We start from the raw sequence: 20555 nt of genomic DNA on the forward strand, positions 1-20555 counted from the left end.
TTTATGACATTCTTGTTGAGGACAAGAACAGTATTTCTGTCTCTCTTTTCATCCTCAGCTCAGTGCTTGGCACATAATAAGTGCTTAATAGAAGCTTGTTGACTCGTGTAATTTCCATCTCCATGCATTGGTTCAGTGTCCTTCTTGGCTTAAATGTCTTCCTCCTTTACTTCCACCTTTTTAGCATCCTTAATCTCCTTCGGAGTCCTACTCAAGCATTCCCTCCTAAAGGAGGCCTTTCTTGATCTCCCCAGCTGCTAGTAGGGTCTCTAAAATACCTGGTATTTACTTTCTATATGGTTTAAATGTTGTTATATGTGTGCATGTGTTCCTCCCCACACACACACAAATAGAGGCTCCTTGAAGACAAGGCCTATTTTATTTTGATGTCATTAGTCTGTAACACAGGGCCTGGCACACACTGAACACTTAACTGCTTGTTGATTGATTTATTGATGATTCTTGGTAAACTGTGTTATGCTCCCAATTAGACTCTTCTTCCTGCTCCTTAAGTGACTTGCCTTAGGGACAGGGAACAGATCTCTGTTGTGGTCCTAGCAGATGCACTGATTTATTGCTAAAAGTTAATTAGGCCAGCTGCTGCTCTTGTGTCTAATGATGATTCTTTCCTGACAAAATGGGAGCACATGGATGGATAACACTTTCTGATATTATGTACCCAAAGTCTTACACGTTTGCTTTTAAAATTGCTTTAAAGAAAGGTCTAATATAAAAAGACTAAAAGTATAATGATTTATAATAATACTAGCTAATATTTATATTATGTTTTGTAGTTTACAGTTTTTTTTTCTTACAACAACTATATGAGGTGGGTTGTACAAGTATTATTATTCCTATCTTAAAGATTAGGAGACTGAATCTCCTAGAAGCAAAATGATTTGTTCAGGTTCACTTAGTGGATAATTAGCAAAATAGGGCCTTAATTCCTGGCTTTCTGATCACAGAGTTAGTTCTTTAAAATTATGGGGGCAGCTAGGTGGTGCAGTGGATAAAGCACCGGCCCTGGATTCAGGAAGACCTGAGTTCAAATCCAGCCTCAGACACTTGACCCTTACTAGCTGTGTGACCCTGGGCAAGTCACTTAACCCCAATTGCCTCACCAAAAAAAAAAAAATTATTGAGGACCCCAAATAGCTTTTGGTTGTAAGGGTTATTTCTGTAGAAACTGACCATATTATAAATTAAAGTGTATAAATGTAAAATATTTATTAATTTCAAAATAATAATGATAAACCCATTACCTGTTAACACAAATAACATATTAACATTAAGTCATAAGTTTCTTGAGGGAAGTAACTATATGTTGCGTCTCTTTGGATCTCTACCAGTTAACACAGTGCCTGGCATATAGTAGGCACTTAATAAATGTTTATTGACTATTGGCTATTTTTATGAAAAATAACTATATTTTCCAAAACAGAAAAAAATAGTGAAATTAATGGCATTATTCTACATATTTTTTACAAATCTCTTTAATGTCTAGCTTAGTAGAAAGCAGTAAGATTTTTATATTTGGGTCTATATTCAATCTGTTGGAATAAGTTGTTTTGGTTCAAGTATGTGAAGAAAATTATCCTCACACAGATATATAGTTAGAAGAGGGAGGAGTAGTTTAATGGGTAATTAATGTCTTAGTATGATTATAAAAATTGTTTTGACCTTGCAAACCTCCCTGAAAGGGTCTCAGAGACCCACACAAGCCCTTGGACTACCCTTTGAGAACCACTGCATTATAATACTCTAGGCTCCCTTTTAAAATATACAGGGTCCAAGTGTTACCACAATTAAATTGCTTATAGATAATCTTTCTGTCCTGCTCTGGAATTTTATTTTATAATTCACATGTAGGTAAGAGAAACCTTTTTGCTATCCATCTACTCCTAAAGCTCATTTATTATACTGAGCCAACTGAAAAAGTTTTCTGTTCCCCAAATCTGTTCAGCTGTGGGGAGCTACTTCTGTTTTTTAGTTGCTCAATTGATAATGTCTGAAATCTCCACTTGGTCAATTTGGACATTAACTGAAGTAACCACCTTATCTACAGAATACAAAAGGAAAGAGCTATGAGTATGAGCCAAATACTGCTAACCCTAACCTTGCCCCTAAACTGATAAACACGGGTGATTTTGAGATTTATTTGTATGTATGGGTCATGGTATATATGTGTCTGAGTGAGTTATTTGTCTAGTGTTTTCTTGAACTGTTTGTTCTCCTAGAAGTAGTTGATATAGCTAGAAAATGTCACAAAGGACTCCACCTTTTATTAATTGCAACATAAACAGATCTGCAGCTATTTTGAAATTTGAATACTATCTGGTAAAATTTAAGAAAAAGGAGGTCTTTGACAACTTTCCCCAGGGAGATCTCAGCAAATCAAAAAAATTAACTCTTGATAAAATGATCCTTCATAGATCAGTTTCCTGAAAGTTGAGATCATTTAAATGAGTTTTGTGTTATAAGAAGCTCCTGTCTTGGATGGAGCTTCTGGTAACCCACTGTATTTTTTTCCTTTGTTGAACAACAAAGCTATCTCCTGTTGAACTCTAAATTAGTATGGAGGGAAGGAGGAAGGGAACAATGGGGTGCAGAAAAGTGTTACAGCTACAGCTCTTCCATTGTGACTTCTGGTATGGTTTCTTGAGAAACCTTGAGTCAATGGACGACAAAGGCTTATAGGAACTATATGATCAATGCATAATCTGTTTGGAAATTAGAGGAAACATGGAGGGAGGGACTCTCCCTATCTTCCCTCACCAAATAGCACATCTTCTATTGAAGGGCTGCAAAAGCAAAGAGTCACCACAGATTGCTGACCCCTCTTTTTAATTTTCCTGTCCAAGATCTGCTTTATTTACTTACCCAGATTGTAGCAGCAAAGTGCCTTATTTCAGACTATGCTGTTTACCTGACAGAACAGTCAAAACAGTTATCTGATTAAGAAGGCAATGACAGACTCTGAGTAAGGCTCTCCGTGGGCCTCCCTGAATTAGGAGATAATAGAACCATTTACTAACGGAGAAATTATTTATCAAGAAATGGAACCTTTAATTTAGGAGGAATGTTTCACTCTTTCATATTTCTTTTCCCCATCCTCCCACTCAGCCAAAACACAGCGGGGACAAAAGTTATTTCTGCCTCAAGTGGATTTCTCTCAGAGTCTGTTTCAGATAAGGATAAATAACAATAACAACAATGAGATGCATAGTGCATAGAGCACTAGGCTTAGAGACAAGAGTACTTGGGTTCAAATCCTGCCTATTAGCTGTGCACCAGTAGACAAGTCACTTAACCTCTTATGGTCCTAGGCATCTCACCAAGATTTTGTTACAGACATGTTGCTGCTTTGCATTGGTGGATGGGATTTTTAGAACACACACACACAAACACATATATGTAAGTGTAGGTAGGTGTAGGTGTATATGTATAGATTTTTAGATTTTATAGTTATAAATTTATACAGATTTTTAGAATATACATACATCTTTTTAGTGATATTTAGCAGTAGTATAAAAGACTATAGTTCCCAAGTAAACCCATTACGTGTTTGTTTTTTTCTATGTGGTTAGTCCTCAGTTGCTTTGTCAGTATGGAATTTCAAAGTCTCCCACTCTGCCCCCACCAATTGTGTGTGTATGTAGGTATATATGTACATATATGTTAAAATAAAATAATTATTATTCGACCCTGAAGCAGCATTTGCAAATCAGGACAAAGTTATACAGAGACAAAAACCTGCTTCCTTATAATCTCAGCCTTCTCTTCTCTTACCTCTTTGCGTACAGTCACAGCTGCTGCTTAGGATAACATTTTTGTTTCATCGGCTGTAAATTTAGATTCAGGCAACTTCTCCTCAGATTGGCCATTGACATAAGAGGCTCAAACAGCTTGAAATTATACAGCTGCTCCTAAAGCAAACATTTAAAAGGTTATTTCAGGGGCTGTGAGCCATCTAGAGACTTCTAAGGTTTCAGTCAACAGGTAGCAACAGCCACATCTCCAGTTTTATCTAGCCCTCAGAACTCCAGGCTTAGGTTAGATAATATGCACAATTCAGAAATAACTCCTCACTCCACCCTTCCTAAAACCTATACCATAGTTGGAAAGGGAAGACTAATATACATAAAACAATTAGAAACCAATAAACAGCAGTAATGATTGAGTCGAACAGTAAGTTTTGGGATATAGCCTTTATTGGAAATTCATTAGGGGAAAAAAAATATCAGTTCATTTTTTTTTTTTTGTATGTATTTAATCCCAGCTCTGTTACTAAATGTGTGGCCTCAGGAAAGTTACTTACTCTCTTTGGACCTCACTTTTCTCATCTGTAAAATGAGGGAGTTGGAGAAGCTGATCTATAAAGTCCCTTTCAACACAAACATAGATCCTATGATCTATGAACTTTACACTCCTTAGTTCTAGATAATTAGACTATTTATATGAATGTTGACTTCATGCCCTCGTGGCTGTAGGAATGTCATTTTTTTTTAAACAAAACTTGTCCCACTCTGTAGTTTTGAATTTAAAAAAAAAAAGCCTGTTCTTTGTCTTGTCTCTGTCTTTCTGTCTCTCTCTGTCTTTGTCCGTCTCTCTGTCTCTCTCTTCTCCATCTTCCTCCCTTCCTTCCCCCACACCCTACTTCCCTTTTATTCATCCATCCATTCATCCATATATACATATGTACATACATACATATAAATATACACATACATACATAATATGCATATCCTTCTCTCTCTTCTCCATCTCCCCCATCCTTCCCTCCCCCCACCCTACCTGCCTTTTATTCATACATATGTGCACTCCCTCTTTCTCCCTATCTTTTCTCTTCTTCCCCTCTCCTTTCTTTTACAAAGCCTTAGAGACCTGGATAAGAGGCAGAGGGGTACAGTGGAAAGAAAGTCTTCTGCAGATACATATTACCTGTGACCCTTGGCAAATCACTTAACCTCCTTCAATCAAAATTTCCTCAGCTCTTAAATGGGAATGATAGTGGCACCTTCCTCACACCGTTGTCATGGGGATCAAATGAGATAACACACTTATAGAAGTACTTTGCAAACCTAAAACACTGTGTAAATGCTAGCTAAGATGATGAAGATGATGATGGGTGAAAGGAGATGAGATATATACACAAATACATATGTAACCCCAGGGGTCACTACAGGGTCACTACATTAGGCTTGTGTTCTGACAACCCTGATTTTTAAAAACTCTCAATTTACAATAATTCTGCCCTTGAAAGTATGAAACATATGAATGACTTGTGATTATGCCCCAAGTTAGAGAAAGAAAACTTCACATCACTCCCTCCTGTATAAGATGTGCAAAGGACAATTTCGACCACAAATATACCGATGTAAGATTAGACCAGTCGGATGCAGTCTTTAACAGAATAAAGGACACTTAGAAATGGGTGCCGTCCTACCTATCTGAGTAGTCTAATGTAAAATAAATCTGGAAATCTTAAGCACGTGTCCATGGGCCTTCGCGTGCCAAATGCTGGACTGGTTTGTTACTAGCTGTGCACTTTGGCTTTTCTTTGCCTTTCTTGTTGATTAAAAGATCCCTCAGGCAGACTGGTGGGGAGGGCTCACTCTTTATTGATGACTGACATACCATGAATCCGGGACTACAAAAAGCTTTATTCAGCTTCCAGTTAATGTACCTTAACTCGTGAAAGTTTTTTGTTTTCTTTGTTATTTTTTAAAATGGATTTAGTGCCCTTTCAATGGCCTGCAGCTCAATGTTTGCTTAACTGTGGCCCTTAAAGAACCACCAAGCACCCTTTGCTGGTGACTGGAATCCAGTCTATCTTCAATTCACAGAATGAATAATATCCCAATCCCAAAGGCCTGACCTAGGCTGAGCCTTATTAACCCAGCCATTGCAGCCTTGTGACTCTGGCTGGTCAGCTGCTTAGTCAGTTTGCTGTCAAAAGTTAGAAGTGTCCTTATGCTGACAGCCTCAGAAATATTGACTAGAATATGATATGAGTTTGGGGCTAGAAGGACATATTTCCTACCTTGAAGAGATTATTTCTGTAAAGGAAATATTTTTAGCACCCCAAATTTGAAGGCTTTTATTGACAAATTGACCAGCCTTAAGTTCTCTAGGGAGAAAGTCAATGACCTCATGCCTTTTAGGTCAGTCTATTGCTGTACATAATTACAAAGGCTCATGAAATAGTTTTGGTATTTTCTCTAAGAGAATTTTTCCCCCATTTAAAACAAACAAACAACCAAAACGGCTAGGTGGGGCAACTTTATTTATTCTGACCAGTATTTCATGCTATGTGAAAATAACCTTTTCTCCAATACTAAGCAAAAGACCTTTGACATAAACTGACTTCAGAGGTCCCAGTGGAAAGATCCTGTGTCATTCTCTTGGGCTAAAAGACACCAGTATTTGCATATTTGTGGTTTCTGATCCCTTTGGATAGGAATTAAAAGACTAGAATCTAGACACCAACACCTATTACTGTGACCCTAGAATAATCACTTCACCTCTCAGCTGAAAGTGATCTGTCTCTCCTCCAATTTTCTCATAGTACCATACTTTGTTTGTATTTTCTTTCCATTTATCACAATGTATTTTTATACACATGTAATAACCTTATTAAATTTTAAGGCCCTTGAAGGCAGACTGAGTTTTTTTGTTTTTGTAATCATTATTGTCCTCGTTTTTCTTCTTTGTATCTCCAGGACTACCACTCGGGCTTGTTGTGCAGTCTTTTACATTTGTATCCAACTCTTCATGAGCCCATTTGGGGTTTTCTTGGCAAAGATACTGTAGTGGTTTGCCATTTCTTTCTCTGGCTCATTTTACAGATGAGGAAACTGAGGCAAACAGGGTTAAGTGACTTACCCAGAGTCACACAGCTAGTATCTGAGGCCAGAATTGAATTTGGGAAGATGAATCTTCCTCACTCCAGGCCTGACACTCTGTCCACCTACCACAAGGACATAGCATCTCTAATAAGTTTGTAGAACTGGACTGAAATTTATAAGATTTAGTATCTATAGAGCTTTACATTTATCTTCCTACCTCCAACTTGCTATCTTTGACAGTGAAACAGGAAAGAAAGTGAGTCAAAGCCACTGAGAACGCAGTATTTAAAAGGCACCCTGAGCCAGAAATACCTAGGGTTTAAGTCCCCTTTGTCTCTAACATCCATTGGCTGTGTGACCCAAGGCAGATCACTTAGCTACACAGTGAGTGCTTCAGGCTGCTCTTTAGCCAATTAACTGTAGGAGGGCAGGAGCTTCCTAAGCCGGGAGCTCCAGGTATAGATGAAATTATAAGTTCAAACTAAAGAGAAAAAGGAAAGAAAAGAAAGAGAGACCAAAGGGAAATCTGAAATGCTAAATATAAGATTCCCCAGTGGAGGAGCTTCCCTCTAACATGAATGATAAAGCTCCTCACTCATCTCAGGAGGTTATGTTGAATACTCCTGGACATAATTAGGCGCATTCATATACTTAGGAATCACAGAGAACTGGAATTTGTTTTCTATTTTTCACCATTACTCCAGGAACTACTGGCTTTCTTGACATTAATAATTTCACGTCATTGTAATCAATTCAAGTATATTATTTTGACATCAACTTCTGCTGATGTCAAAATAAGGATTGAGACAGTCATCCCTTTTCCCCCTCACTGCTTCAATGTCCTCCCTTCTTAAAGACAGATTCTTTCCCAAAGGAGCTAACGCTCTACTTCCAGGGAGGAAAAATACACACCAGAAACTTGGATAAATTAAATACGGTCATTTGAAGAGGAAGGAGCAGTCTTTCCAGGATCTTTTTGTTCTCAGCCACCCAGTGTCCTCATTCTGGTCAGATTGCCCAGGAATCTCTAACCTAATGCTCCCATCCATCCTTGGCCCCTCCCCATCCTTCAGCAGCTGTATTCCATTCCCCATAGGTGCCTCCAGGTGCTTCAAGCAAATCTGATTAATGAATAATAATTAATCAATTAATTATTAATGATATAACAAATGGAAATAATCTCTCATAACATTTTAATTGAGGTCTATACTTTCTTAACCCAAAGGAAAGATTCTCATGGGGGCATGGGGGGTTGGGGGGGTAAATTTTGGACACTGTGGAGAGTTAGTATGGAGCATAAATTTTTGATAGCCTTTAAATCTCATGAAATCACCTATCCATCCAGAGGTTGTACCTGATGGCCAAGACTCCCCAAGAATAACTAAAAACCCACATTCATGTGTTAAATGGAATTACCAGACACAAGAATTCTTAACCCTTTCAGTGTCAGAGTTGAAGCCTACTGACCACCTTCTCAAAAGTTATTTTTAAAAATTCATAATTGAAGGAAATGCTAAATTTCAGTTAAAGTTTAGTGAAAATAAAAATGTCATTTTTTCCCCCAACCAAGTTCATAAAGTCCCTGAAAATCTATCCATGGACACAAAAAGAATCCACTGGTTAACCCTTGTTGTAGAGGAAATGGTACTTGGGGTGGATCGTTTTACTTGTCCAATCTCACCTGTAAAGGGAATAAGAAGTTTGGATAAGATGATTTCTGACGTTCCCTCCAGCAATAGTAAAAAATTCTGATTTTAGGAAGAATAAGAATTCACGTGATGTTCATGTACCAGACTCATTACGTCTGGTTTTGTTTTGTTTTGTTTTGTTTTTTTCTTTTAAGACGACTTTCCCATCAATATTATCCTGATGACAGAGGCCTTATTTTGGCTTGCTTCACTAATACTGAGTCATGAGGGAGTTAGGCTTGTCTGGAGGAGGGGGAGGAGCATGGCAAAGGGACCACAACTGACAAATATACTGTATGAACCAGCTCATGCTGGAGCTTGGTGGGCAGAGCAGGGCAGGATAGGAACCTGCACCTAACACCATCAGCTAATAAGGGTGTGTGGCTCTCTCCTTCATATAACTTAGAGAAATAATTTCCCTTTGATAGATTTTGTTCCCTGTCATGTTTATGTGAAAGCATAGCATCATAGGTTGATTATGTACCCAAATGAACACATAATACTAAATGGCACAGTGGCCAGAGTTCAGGGCCTTGGGTCTTAAAGACCTGAGTTCAAATTTAGCCTCAGATACTTATTAGCTGTATGACCCTGATCAAGTCATTTAACCTGTTTGCCTCAGTTTCTTCATTTGTAAAATGGAGATAATCATAGCACCTACTTCTCAGGGTTGTTGTAAAGATTAAATGAGATAATAATTGTAAATCACTTAGCACAGTGCCTGGTATTTTTCTTATTATACTTTGTGTGCATATATATGTTTATAAAGTAAACCATTTATAAACCTTAGAGCTATATATCAATGTAAGGTATTTTTGTTGTTGTAGTTATGTGGACTTGAGGGGTATGAGAGGCCCTTCTACCCAGAAACTTTCCCTTCCCTTGCTTAAAATTACAGCATTAGTGGCTGATTTAGCAGTGGTATCTGAGGTGGTGGTTGGAGAGCTAGGTTTGTTGTAGTGGGGAAAAACACTGGATCAGAAGTCATGAGAAGTCTGGTATTCAATCTTGTCTCTGACACTAGCTATGCAACTTCAGGCTTGCCATTTAACTTCTCTGTGCAGTCAGTTTCTCCTTCTATAAAAGGATAAATAAGTGTAAGGCTATTATTTTGTAAAGCATTACCTTCTTTGGGAATCTCCCTAAAATGCAGATAAACTTACCCTTGGGGGGTATTCCTTTATATTGTTAACAACACTTTGATGGAAATGACCTTATCAGCTTACTTTTTTCCTTGACTTGGAGCCACACTTTAGAGGAAAAAGGAAAAAAAGTAGGTGGGAGGTGGGTGGTACAATTATCCAAATTAATACAGTAACCAAAAAGCATTTTCAGACACTGAAAAACCTTAAAATCCAAATCACCTCAAGCATCTAGTAAGGAAATATTTCTGAGGTTTGTCTTAAAGAGGGTAGTCAGCAGTGTTATCTAATCTCTGTCTTCTGCTGTATCTTCCTGTATATCTTGCCTTCCAACCATAGGTATCCCTAGGGGTTCTTTTCTGGGTCCTCTTCTCTTCTTCCTCTATGTTGTTTTACTTAGTGATCTCATCAACTCCCATGGATTTAATTACCGGTGGCACAGTGGATAATAAATAGAACACTGGCTCTGGAGTCAGGAGGATATAAATTCAATTCCAACCTCAGACACTTGACACTTACTAGCTGTGTGACCCTGGGCAAGACACTTAATCCTGATTGCCTCAAAAATCCAGAGCCATCATCTCCAGTTGTCCTGATGTATATCTTGCCACTGGACCCAGATGGCTCTGGAGAAGAGAATGAGGCTGGGGACTTTGCACAGTACTTTGTCACTTAAATCCAATTCCTTGCAAGTCATGACATCTTAAATAGTGACAACTATGTTGATAATTCTTAAATCTACCTTTCCTGCCCCAATATCTCTAATCTCAAATCTCCATCAGCCTTTCAGGCATCTCAACCTGGGTGACCATTAGATATTTGAAACTCACTTTGTCCCAAACAGAATTCATTATCTTTCCACCTAATCTTGTCCCCCCTAATCCCCATTCTTTCCCTATTACTGTTGAGGGCAACATCATCCTCCCCTCCCACAGGCTTGCAACCCTGGAGTCATGCTGGATTCCTCTCTCTCACACCCCTGTTGCCCAGGTCTGTCAATTTCATATTTGCAACATCTCAAATACATTTTCTCTCCTCTGATACCACCACCCTGATGCAGGCACTCATCACTTCATATCTTGATCACTGCAGTACCCTGCTGGTGAGTTGGCTTGCCTTGTCTCTCTCTCTTCTCTAATTTATTCTCCATTCAGCCCCTGTAGTCCTTTTCCTAAAAGGCAGGTCTGAATATGCCATTCCCCATTCAGTAAACTCCTGTGGCTTCCCATTGCCTCTAGGATCAAATATAAAATGCTCGCTTTCACATTCTAAGTCCCTCATAACCAGACCTCTCTTACCTTTACAACTTTCTAACATTTTATTCCCCAACACATACTCTTTGATCTAGGGACATTGGGCTCCTGTCTCCTCCAAGAGCTCCAGCTCTCAGTTCCAGGCATTTTCTCTGGTTGTTACCCAGGCTTGGAAGCTCTTTCTCCTCCATTCCACCTACTGACCTCCCTGGCTTCTTTTATGTCCCAACTAAAAATCCACCTTCTAAGGAAAGGCTTCCCTACCCCCTCTTAATTCTTATGCCTTCTTTTGTTAAGTCCAATTTATCCTGTACATAGTTTGCTTTGTATATATCTATTTGCATGTTATTTCTCCCATTAGAGTGTAAGCTCCTTGAGGGAAAGGACTTTCTTTTGCCATTTTTTTGTATCCCTGGTGCTTAGAACAGTGCCTGGCACAAAACAGGGACTTAATAAATGATTATTGATTGCTCTAGGACTACCCAGCATTTTTATTCCTCAATTTCTTGTTGAGAAGCCAGTCACAAAATAATAATAGAGAATGTATATAGTATCTTTGGGTTTACAAAGCACTTCACAAATTGTTCCCCATTTAATAATATTTAACATTTGTATGGCACTTACTCGTGCAAAGGACTTACAATTATTATCTCATTTAATTCTCAAAACAACTCTGGGAGGTAGGTGCTATTATTTACTAATATTATTTTATTATTAATTATTTTTATTATTTTTGCCATTTTATAGATAAGGAAACTGAGACATACAGAGGTTAAGTGTGATGTTTAAAATCTAATGTGTGGTCGCCTGACCTGACCCCAGTGTGGGGGAGAAACTAGCTAAGATTTACTGATAAATTCAGCAAGAGTTTAGGTTTTTAAGTATTTATTAAAGTATATTAGAAGTTAGTGAAGAGAGAGAGATGTTGAGAACAGATTCCTTATAGTATGGAAAATCCTAGTTTAGATCTATTCGGTATAGCCAGAGAGAAAGCCTTGCCTTTCTCTAACAGCCCATGTGAAGTTCTCTGTCCGCCATCAAACTGGAGTCCTGAACGAAAAAAAGAGAGATCTTCCACCACTTCTCTCATAAGCCCTCTGTGAAACAGGAAGCAGGGCCATTCACACACACACACACACACACACACACACGTCCAAGCTAATTGCCTGGTAGCTTTAATTGATATGACTACAGGTGGTTCTATAGAGGTAACTTCAGGACTACAAGTCACATGCTTTCTCCTCAGGGCAGAGCTCTGATTCTCACATTAGTTACTTCCCAGGATCATATATATGGCTAGGAAATGTCTGAGACCAAATTTGATCTCAGATCTTCCTAAGGCCAATTCCTATACTTGATACACATTGTCACTAGAGAACTATAGAATTGGAAGTGACTTCAGCAGATATTTAGCCTATTTAGTACCTAGAAAATAACCCCATTTACAGCTTGCTCAAACCAACCTTTGGTCAATCCAATGAATTCAACACCACCAGTGAAGGGGAAATCTACAACATTTGGAGACAGCTCATTGCACTTTTGGATAACCTTACTTGCTAGGAAATTTTTCTTGACATCAAGTCTAAATTTTGTGTTCCCTGTCTACAGTATCCATAAAGTGCAAAGAGTGTTTGATCTCCACTGAGCATTGTAAAATACTAAAATTATACCTGAAAATCCTTGCTTTGAGATTTCTCAGAAGGGGCAGGATGTTATGATAAAGCTGCTACTTTGAAAGTTATTTCTTTCAATAGGATGTCAATACAGGAAACACAGTGATTGTTGTGTGGAAAATCCAGAAGTGAAACAAGATTCTATGAGAGCAAATAAGATATAAATCTGATTGAATATAGGTGCACCTTGCATTATTCAATAGATATGTTCTAGTTGTCTGTAAATTGATTTCTTTTGAAACACAAAACACCTTAAATATACTTAGAGAACCTTACTGTTTTTTGTATAACCATAAGGGAAGCTTTTTGTGACTTAAAGAATCCCTTGTTAAATGAAAATAATTTCCTTCTAACAACTCATCTATAAGTTTCATCTTTTTTATATTTCTAACTTTCTTAAAGCTTTGCACGTATGGACCAAAGAGTTGACAAAAGATTTTGGCCACATCCAGAAAAATATAAAAACAAAAACAAAAACAAAAAAACAGTTGGCTGCTACTAAGCTTTAAAATGCAGATAGGTTGACTTGTTCTGCCTAATGCCACAAGGCAGAATTATGGGTACAAGCAGTGGAAAGGATGATTTTAGCCTTCTTGTAAGGAACCACCTTACTGAGAAATAAATGTAACCCATGACACACAGCTCCTGAAGATTTGGGGATGACATTGAATGGGTCTAATGCTGGAGGTGGACCCCAAAGTGTTATTTTCTCTTTTTGGTTCATTGGTTCATTTGGTTCCTTCATTTGAAGTTAGTTACTCCAGGAAAATCTCCTAATATACATTCAGGGTAGATGCTATCTATGTAGATAAAAGTGGTCTTCAACTTGTCTACAAGTTTTGTTTTTATTTTTTTCTTTTTAGTTGTTTTCAGTCATTTCTGACTCTTTGTGATCCCATTTTGGATTTTCTTGGCAAAGATGCTGGAGTGGTTTTCCCTTTCCTTTTCTAGCTCATTTTACAGATGAAGAAACTGAAGCAAAGAGGGTTAAGTGACTTGCCCAGGGTCACACAGCTAGTAATTGTCTGAGGCTGGATTTGAGCTCAGGTCTTCCTGACTAAGACTGGCATTCTAGCTACTGTGCTACCTAGCAAGGACAATATGAGTACCAAGTATGGATAGCCTGTATTTCTTCCAAAAAGCTGCAAAAGTGGAATGGGCTGCCTTGGGAATAGTGAGTTCCTCTTCATTGGAAGGCTCTAAGCAGAAGCTGGTTGACCCATTGGGTACAATGAAATGGAAACTCTTTTTCAGGACTGAATTGAACTAGCTAGTGTCTGAGGTCCCTCTCGACTTTGAAATTAATGATGATGATAATAATAATAATAATAATAGCTAGCATTAATATAGCCTTTTAAGGCTTGCAAAACCTTCTACAAATATTATCTCATTTGATCCTTACAACAACCCTGGGAGGTAGGCCCTATTATTACTCCCATTTTAAGAGATGAGGAAACTGAGGCAGATGGAGATTAAGTGATTTGCTATGATCTCATAGCTGGAAAATGGCTAAGGCTATGTTTGGACTCATATCGTCCTGACTCCAAGTCCAGTGTTCTATCCGCTATGCATTAAAGTTGGTATTTTTGACTCTTTAGGGAAAAAGTAATAACTTTAGCGAGTCTACAACTTTTGTTAAAAGTATAGACCCAATAAAATGATGCCTTTAATATGAATCCTCTAAAGCCCTGTTCTGTGCTCTCTTTTCATCATCTCCTTAGGGGTCAAATAACATATCTATGCAGATGGTTTGCCAATTCCACTCCCCCTCCCCGATTCACCAGGGTAGGGAAACTCTGGATATGAAAACTAGCTCTGACAATGCAAATCAGCATTTTGTCTATAATCTCTAGAGTTAGAGAGTTTCCTAGGGGCCCTGAGAGAGGTCAGGTGGCTTGCCCATGGGCACAGAGTTTATATGTATCAGAGGCAGTACTTAAACCTGTTTTCCTGACTCTGTGGCCAGGTCTCTATTCATTATCTGCATTTTATCTAGTCCTACTCTCTCCCCTGAATTCCAGTCCCAAATCACCATCTGCCTGCTAAACATCTCTCAGCCTGAATATCCAATTGCAAACTCAACTTGTCCAAAAGAGAATATATTATCTTTACCCCATAACTTATCCCTGCTCAAAACTTCTCTCTTAGTTCTCAGGCCCCCACCACCCTTCTAGTCACTCAAGTTTAGAGTCACAGTCATCTTTCCATGTCCCTCCCAAGTCCCTCCTCTTTGTTCCATCACAGGAGCAAATATATTTTTTTGTCAAGGCATGTAGATTCTAACTTCACAGTCTGTCTCACATCTGTCCTAACCACTCCAATAGCCACCACTCTATTTCAGGCCATCATTCACCTCTCACCTGTACTATTGCAGTAGCCTCTTAATTGGTTTATTTTGTTTTTGTTTTGGTTTTTTTTCATCCACTTTCTGCCATTTCTAATCCTTTCCCTATGTAGGAATCTTCCTTAAAGCTGATCATATAACTCCCTGGTCAAGAATTTTATGTGATTCTCTCATGCCTCTAAGATAAGATATAAGAAGAAAAGAACTGTTCAGACTGTCATTTAATATCCTTCATCATCTGACTTCACTTTACTTTTCTTTCTTTTTTTTTTTTTAGTGAGGCAATTGGGGTTAAGTGACTTGCCCAGGGTCACACAGCTAGTAAGTGTTAAGTGTCTGAGGCCGGATTTGAACTCAGGTCCTCCTGAATCCAGGGCCGGTGCTCTATCCACTGCACCACCTAGCTGCCCCCCTTCACTTTACTTTTCAATCAATTAATAAGTATTTATTAAGTACTTATTATTTCAGGAACTATTCTAACAATTGAAGTTACAAATATAAAAAGGAGGCAATGCTTGACTCCAAGGAACTTTTGCTCAAGATTTATTTGATGTTATTCACTTTCAGATTTTTCACGTTCCAGAAAAGTGGGCTACATGCTGTTTCCCCCCTACATGTTATTCCCTCTCTCACCTCTTTGCTTTGGTGAAACCTAATCCCCTGTAACCAGAATGCACTCCTTCTTCCTCTCCACCTCTTAAAAACCTTAGCTTCCTTCAAGGCTCAGCTGAGATCCTACTTCTTACAGGAAACTTCTCGTGTTCCTCTTGCTCCCTCCCTTTTTCTAATTATCTTGTATTTAATAATTTGTTTATGTGCTAAATTCCCCAGTAGAATATATGTTCCTTAAGGGCTGGGACTTTCCTGTCTTTGTATCCCCAATGCCTCAAGGAGTGTCTTATACATGTTTGGTGCTCAATAAATACTTGTTGCTTTCCTACCATGCTGTCATTAAGCAGATGATTTATTCAGTGACAGATCATTTTTACGTTATTTCATTTGATCCTCACAACCACACTGGGACAGGGTATACTATGAACACAATTACCCTTGTTTTACCGAGAAGTAAAGTGGCCCATCGTGGATCACACAGTTAATAAGTGGCAGAAGTCACATCCTATATTTCCAAATCCAGGGATTTCTCCCCATATCTCACTGCCTTCATTTAAAAGATTGTTTCAGGGGAGCCAAATGTCACCTTCTTTCATCTAACTGTGGTGTTTTCTCCTAAACCAAGGTATGCTTGTATTTAGGATCTGAGGGTATCCCAAACTTGACAGCTCATTAGGAAAATCTGATAGGTTTTCTTACTCTGTAGTATAGCCCTAGATGTAGGAAATCTGACCATGTCATCTACGAAACTAAATCTATTGAGTACTCATTATCTAGCTGTAGTCTTGCTCCTTAGCCTCAGTCACATGTCATGAACTGCCTCTTGGACAGAAACGTCCAAACAGAACTCATTATCTTTCCCCTAAAGCACACTCATCTTTCTCTATTTCTGTCTAGGGCACCATCATCTTTCCCGTAACCTCAGTGTCACATTCAACTCTTCACCCTCACTCACATCACCTAACCAATCAGTTGCCAAATCTTGTCTCTCTCTATAACTCTTTTTTATGTCCCATCCTCTTGACTCACATAGCCACTACTCTATCTTAGGTCCTCATTGCCTCCTGCCTGGACTGTTGCCATAGTCTGTTCACTCTAATGGAGCCTCCCTCCACATAGCTGCCAGCTCTAGGGCAGGGACTGTGTTTTGCCTTTCTTTGTATTCTAAGCACTTAGCACAGTGCCTGACACTTAGCAGGCAGTTAGTGCTCATTGACTGACAAAGTGATTTTCCTAAAGCCCAGGATACCTTCCTTCCACCATGCCCAGAAGGAGCATTCTGCACATGCCCGTCTTGTGCATCATTATAACCTCCCCTCCCTAACCCCAAACCCTAATAAATTCCCTAGTATCTCTAGGATCAAATATAGATTCCTTTGTGTGGCATTTAAATATCTTCACGATCTGTCCTTTTCCTGTCTTTTATAGTCTTCTTATGTAGTATTCCCCCTCACATACTCTGCTGTCTAGCCATATTACTCTACCTGTTATTCCTCATACTCAGTACTCCAATCTCCCATCAAGCTGCTTTTGTACTGGTCTTTCTCCATGCCTAGAATCCAGTCTCTCACCATCACCTCTCAGAATCTCTGCTTTCCTTTAAGACTCAACTCAAGGGGCAGCTAGGTGGCTCAGTGGATAGAGCACCGGCCCTGGAGTAAGGAGGACCTGAGTTCAAATTCGACCTCAGACACTTGACAACTTACTAGCTGCACTTAACTCCAATTGCCTCACCAAAAAAAGAAAAAAGAAAAAAAAAGACAACTCAGAAGCTTTCTTCTACACAAAGCCTTTCTAGAACCCCTAGCCACCAGTGCATTCCCTCCCAAACTACCTTGCTTCTACTTAACACACAAATATTACATCCCTGAAAGAAGTTCTAAATGTTCCTCAGCCTTGAATGTTCCTCCCAACCTGAAATTACTTTGTTTTCATGTTGCTTGTATGTTGTATATATTTATATTCATATTTTCTCTCTTGATAGGAATGTGGAGTGTTTTTGTCACCATATATCTTCTCAAATAATACAACCACTATGTTGTGGAAGGCTGAAACTTTTTTCTTTCTTTCTTTTTTCTTTTTTTTTTCCCTTTTCTTTTTTTTTTTTTTTTGGTGAGGCAATTGGGGTTAATTGACTTGCCTAGGGTCACACAGCTTGTAATTGTTAAGTGTCTGAGGCTGGATTTGAACTCAGGTCCTCCTGAATCCAGGGCCGGTGCTCTATCCACTGCACCACCTAGCTGCTCCTCGTTCTTTCTTTTTTTTAACATAAAAAGGGGCCCTCATACAATGAAAGCAAAGGACCCTTCTCCTGATAGCCACAATAGCTATCAGTTAGGGGAAACTCCTGCCAGGAGATGGTGGTGCCCTGATGGTGGTCTGGTGATCTTGTAGTCCTTGACAACTGGGTTTCAATCAAGTATTTGTGTGAATTATTATAGATTATACTTCCTTACCTTGTCCTCTCTTCTCTCCCCCCTTCTTCCCATGTATATAAACTTGTAAAATGATTGAAAGGAAGTTCTTGTCTAGGATTTTGTGAAAATAATATTAATTACTAAGATGCTGTGAGCTTCAGAATTTCAGACCACTCTACCAAAGCTTGCTGGTAATTTACTGAAGACAGGACACTATCTTACCTCTGTTCTCTGATTCATTATTCTAAATAGATTTGAGTGAGTGAAAGGGCTCCTTGAAAGACAAGATTGACACTTGGTAACATTAACTCTTGAAGTTTCAGAATCTCACTCAATTAGGCAAAACATAAAATAAGGAGCAGAGACTAGGAGGTTCCACAAATGCAGTTTTTTTCAGAGATGAATCTTCTTTTTGCAAACTTCAGAAGGGCATTTTCCCACCATTGAAAAGCATCATGGTCTTGTTTTATGTAACCTTTGTCAGAAGGGATGTGATCGTCTTACCTTAAACAACTGTGCGTTGTAGCTATTGTTACAGTATGATCAATGAAAGCAGATGCACGGTGGGATAGGTTTCCATATGGTATCCCAGATGTGCAGCCTCTGTTTACGAAAGAATTATTGTAACTTTCAGAATAAAGACAGTAGATAAATATATGTTGCAATCATGGGATAACACATCTAGCCGTCAGATTTTGGGAGAGGGGACCAGGCATATTTTGTTTGTATTTTAAAACCGTACTTAAAATAGCAGATTTTATTAGGACTTTATTTTTTTAAGGAACAGCTCTAATTGGCAAAAGACCATAATAATGTATTTCTTAATGCTGCCTAATTGCCTTTACAAAATCATCCCATAAAAATACTCATTATAAACATGGCATACAAAAAATGTCATTCATTAACTTGGAAATAAAATTATAATTACAATTATAAGGCTTTGAGGCGGTTCCGTTAAGAGGGCTTGCATGCTAATTGCGGAGTTTAAGGTTGCTAATTTAATAGTAGACCCAAACATAGTGTCAACTGAAGAGTTTAAAAGGCTGGGATATTTAAAATCCGTTTCCCTCTTGCAGGGATCCTGTGGGATGAGAGAGTAAAGTTGAGAGTTTCTTTTTTTTTTTTTAACTCTTTGTAAATGGGATTGGGTATTGGAGAGAGGCGTGGGCTGAGTAGGGTCCTCCCCTGAAAGGAGCTTCAGGCGGGGAAACGAGGAGAAGGGACCCTGGAGACGAGGAAACGGCAGAGAAGCGGAGCAGAACCGAGAGCTCAGGAGGGGCGGGGAGGGAAAGGGAGTGTCCAGTCGGGCTGGGGAGGGGGAAGGGTGGGACCGCGGGCGCGCGCTCTGGGCCGGCACGCGCGAGGGGGAGGTGGCCGATCGTGCATTCACCAGCCCTCCTCTTCTGCAGAAGTAACTGCAGCGTCCCTTTCCCTGCAGCAGCGCGGCCGCCATTGGCTCCTCGGTGACACGTGACAGTTGGAGCCTTTTCTGTGTCTTTTCTCGCCCATCTGTGTGCAGGGCACTGATAGGCCAGGCTGATGCGCAGGCAATTTATCATCCTGATCTCCCACTGAGTCAGGGAGCTCTCCTGTCACCAGTATTGATTTCAGAGGATGGACTAAATTTCCTAGGATTTCCATTAAGAATTAAGAAAAAAGCTCTAAGCACGCAGGGTAGCCAGACAGACATGGATATGAGATGGCACTGTGAAACCTCGCAGGTAGCTTCTTCTATCACAGCCGATACTGAGCACAGACTTAGTACTGCAGCATGCAGGGTTTAAAATACCATTAGTTTAAGAACAATAATAATAATAATAATAATAATAATAATAATAACAAAAGTCATTTGGACCAATTACTAAAACGAATTTTAAAATGTAAAAGACTATATCTCCTTGGAGATTGCATGGCATTAAGATTAAGATAAAATTTATGCACGCTTTATGTGAAATCTAGAAAAGCTTTTGAAAATTAATTTTCTTCAAAGAAAATAACTCTTTAAACCCTGGGCATGATTGCTTTTTTTTTTTTAATTTGCTGCTTTTGTGAGCATCAGAAGCTCTTCAGCATGCTTATGGCAACAGCAACAAGATTTTATATATATATAATCTATTTATATATTCTACATATGTATATAAGTGTGTATATATATATATATATGTATATATATATATATACGTAAATGTGTGTTGAGTTGACCCAAGTGAAAGCATGAATAAAAGCTGCTTCCATTACTTGCCTGGCTGCTATATTGTAATGACACAGTGATGTTTTTGTTTGGAGATGCTTAGATCCTGACCATGCATGCTTTTATGGCACAGTGGGGTTTTTCTTTGAGAATTTGTAGAGCTGGGATGTCTGTGAGTTAAATGCATGTGTGGTGGAACAGAAAATGTCTTAACGGTGAATGACAACATTTGATTAACAAATGAAATTATTTCATGTTTATTGAATTATTAGCATTAATTCGGATCATTGGGTGAGGGAGGAGGAAGTAATATACATGTCTGTGAGAATGGAAGTATCTGTGTGGTGTTGTTTTTTTTTTTAATACGTATACTTATTTCAGACGTGT

At 38.8% G+C, this 20555-nt stretch overlaps 1 protein-coding gene across 31 annotated transcripts in view; it reads left to right on the forward strand.

Moving 5' to 3' along the window:
* NRXN1 (neurexin 1) overlaps window positions 1-20555 on the forward strand; it is a 1484103-nt gene that overhangs the window by 1380638 nt on the left and 82910 nt on the right. Inside the window, exon 1 of one of the 31 annotated variants that reach the window (XM_043990286.1) lies at window positions 19514-19698. The exons of the other annotated variants lie outside the window; for them this stretch is intronic. Within the exon in view, the coding sequence (XP_043846221.1) occupies window positions 19666-19698 (33 nt within the window). The 5' untranslated portion in view covers window positions 19514-19665. Of the gene's footprint in view, window positions 1-19513; window positions 19699-20555 lie in introns of those variants that run through there. 31 annotated transcript variants of the gene reach the window in all.

This window comes from Dromiciops gliroides, chromosome 2, assembly GCF_019393635.1.
Source record: "Dromiciops gliroides isolate mDroGli1 chromosome 2, mDroGli1.pri, whole genome shotgun sequence".
NCBI lineage: Eukaryota > Metazoa > Chordata > Mammalia > Microbiotheria > Microbiotheriidae > Dromiciops > Dromiciops gliroides.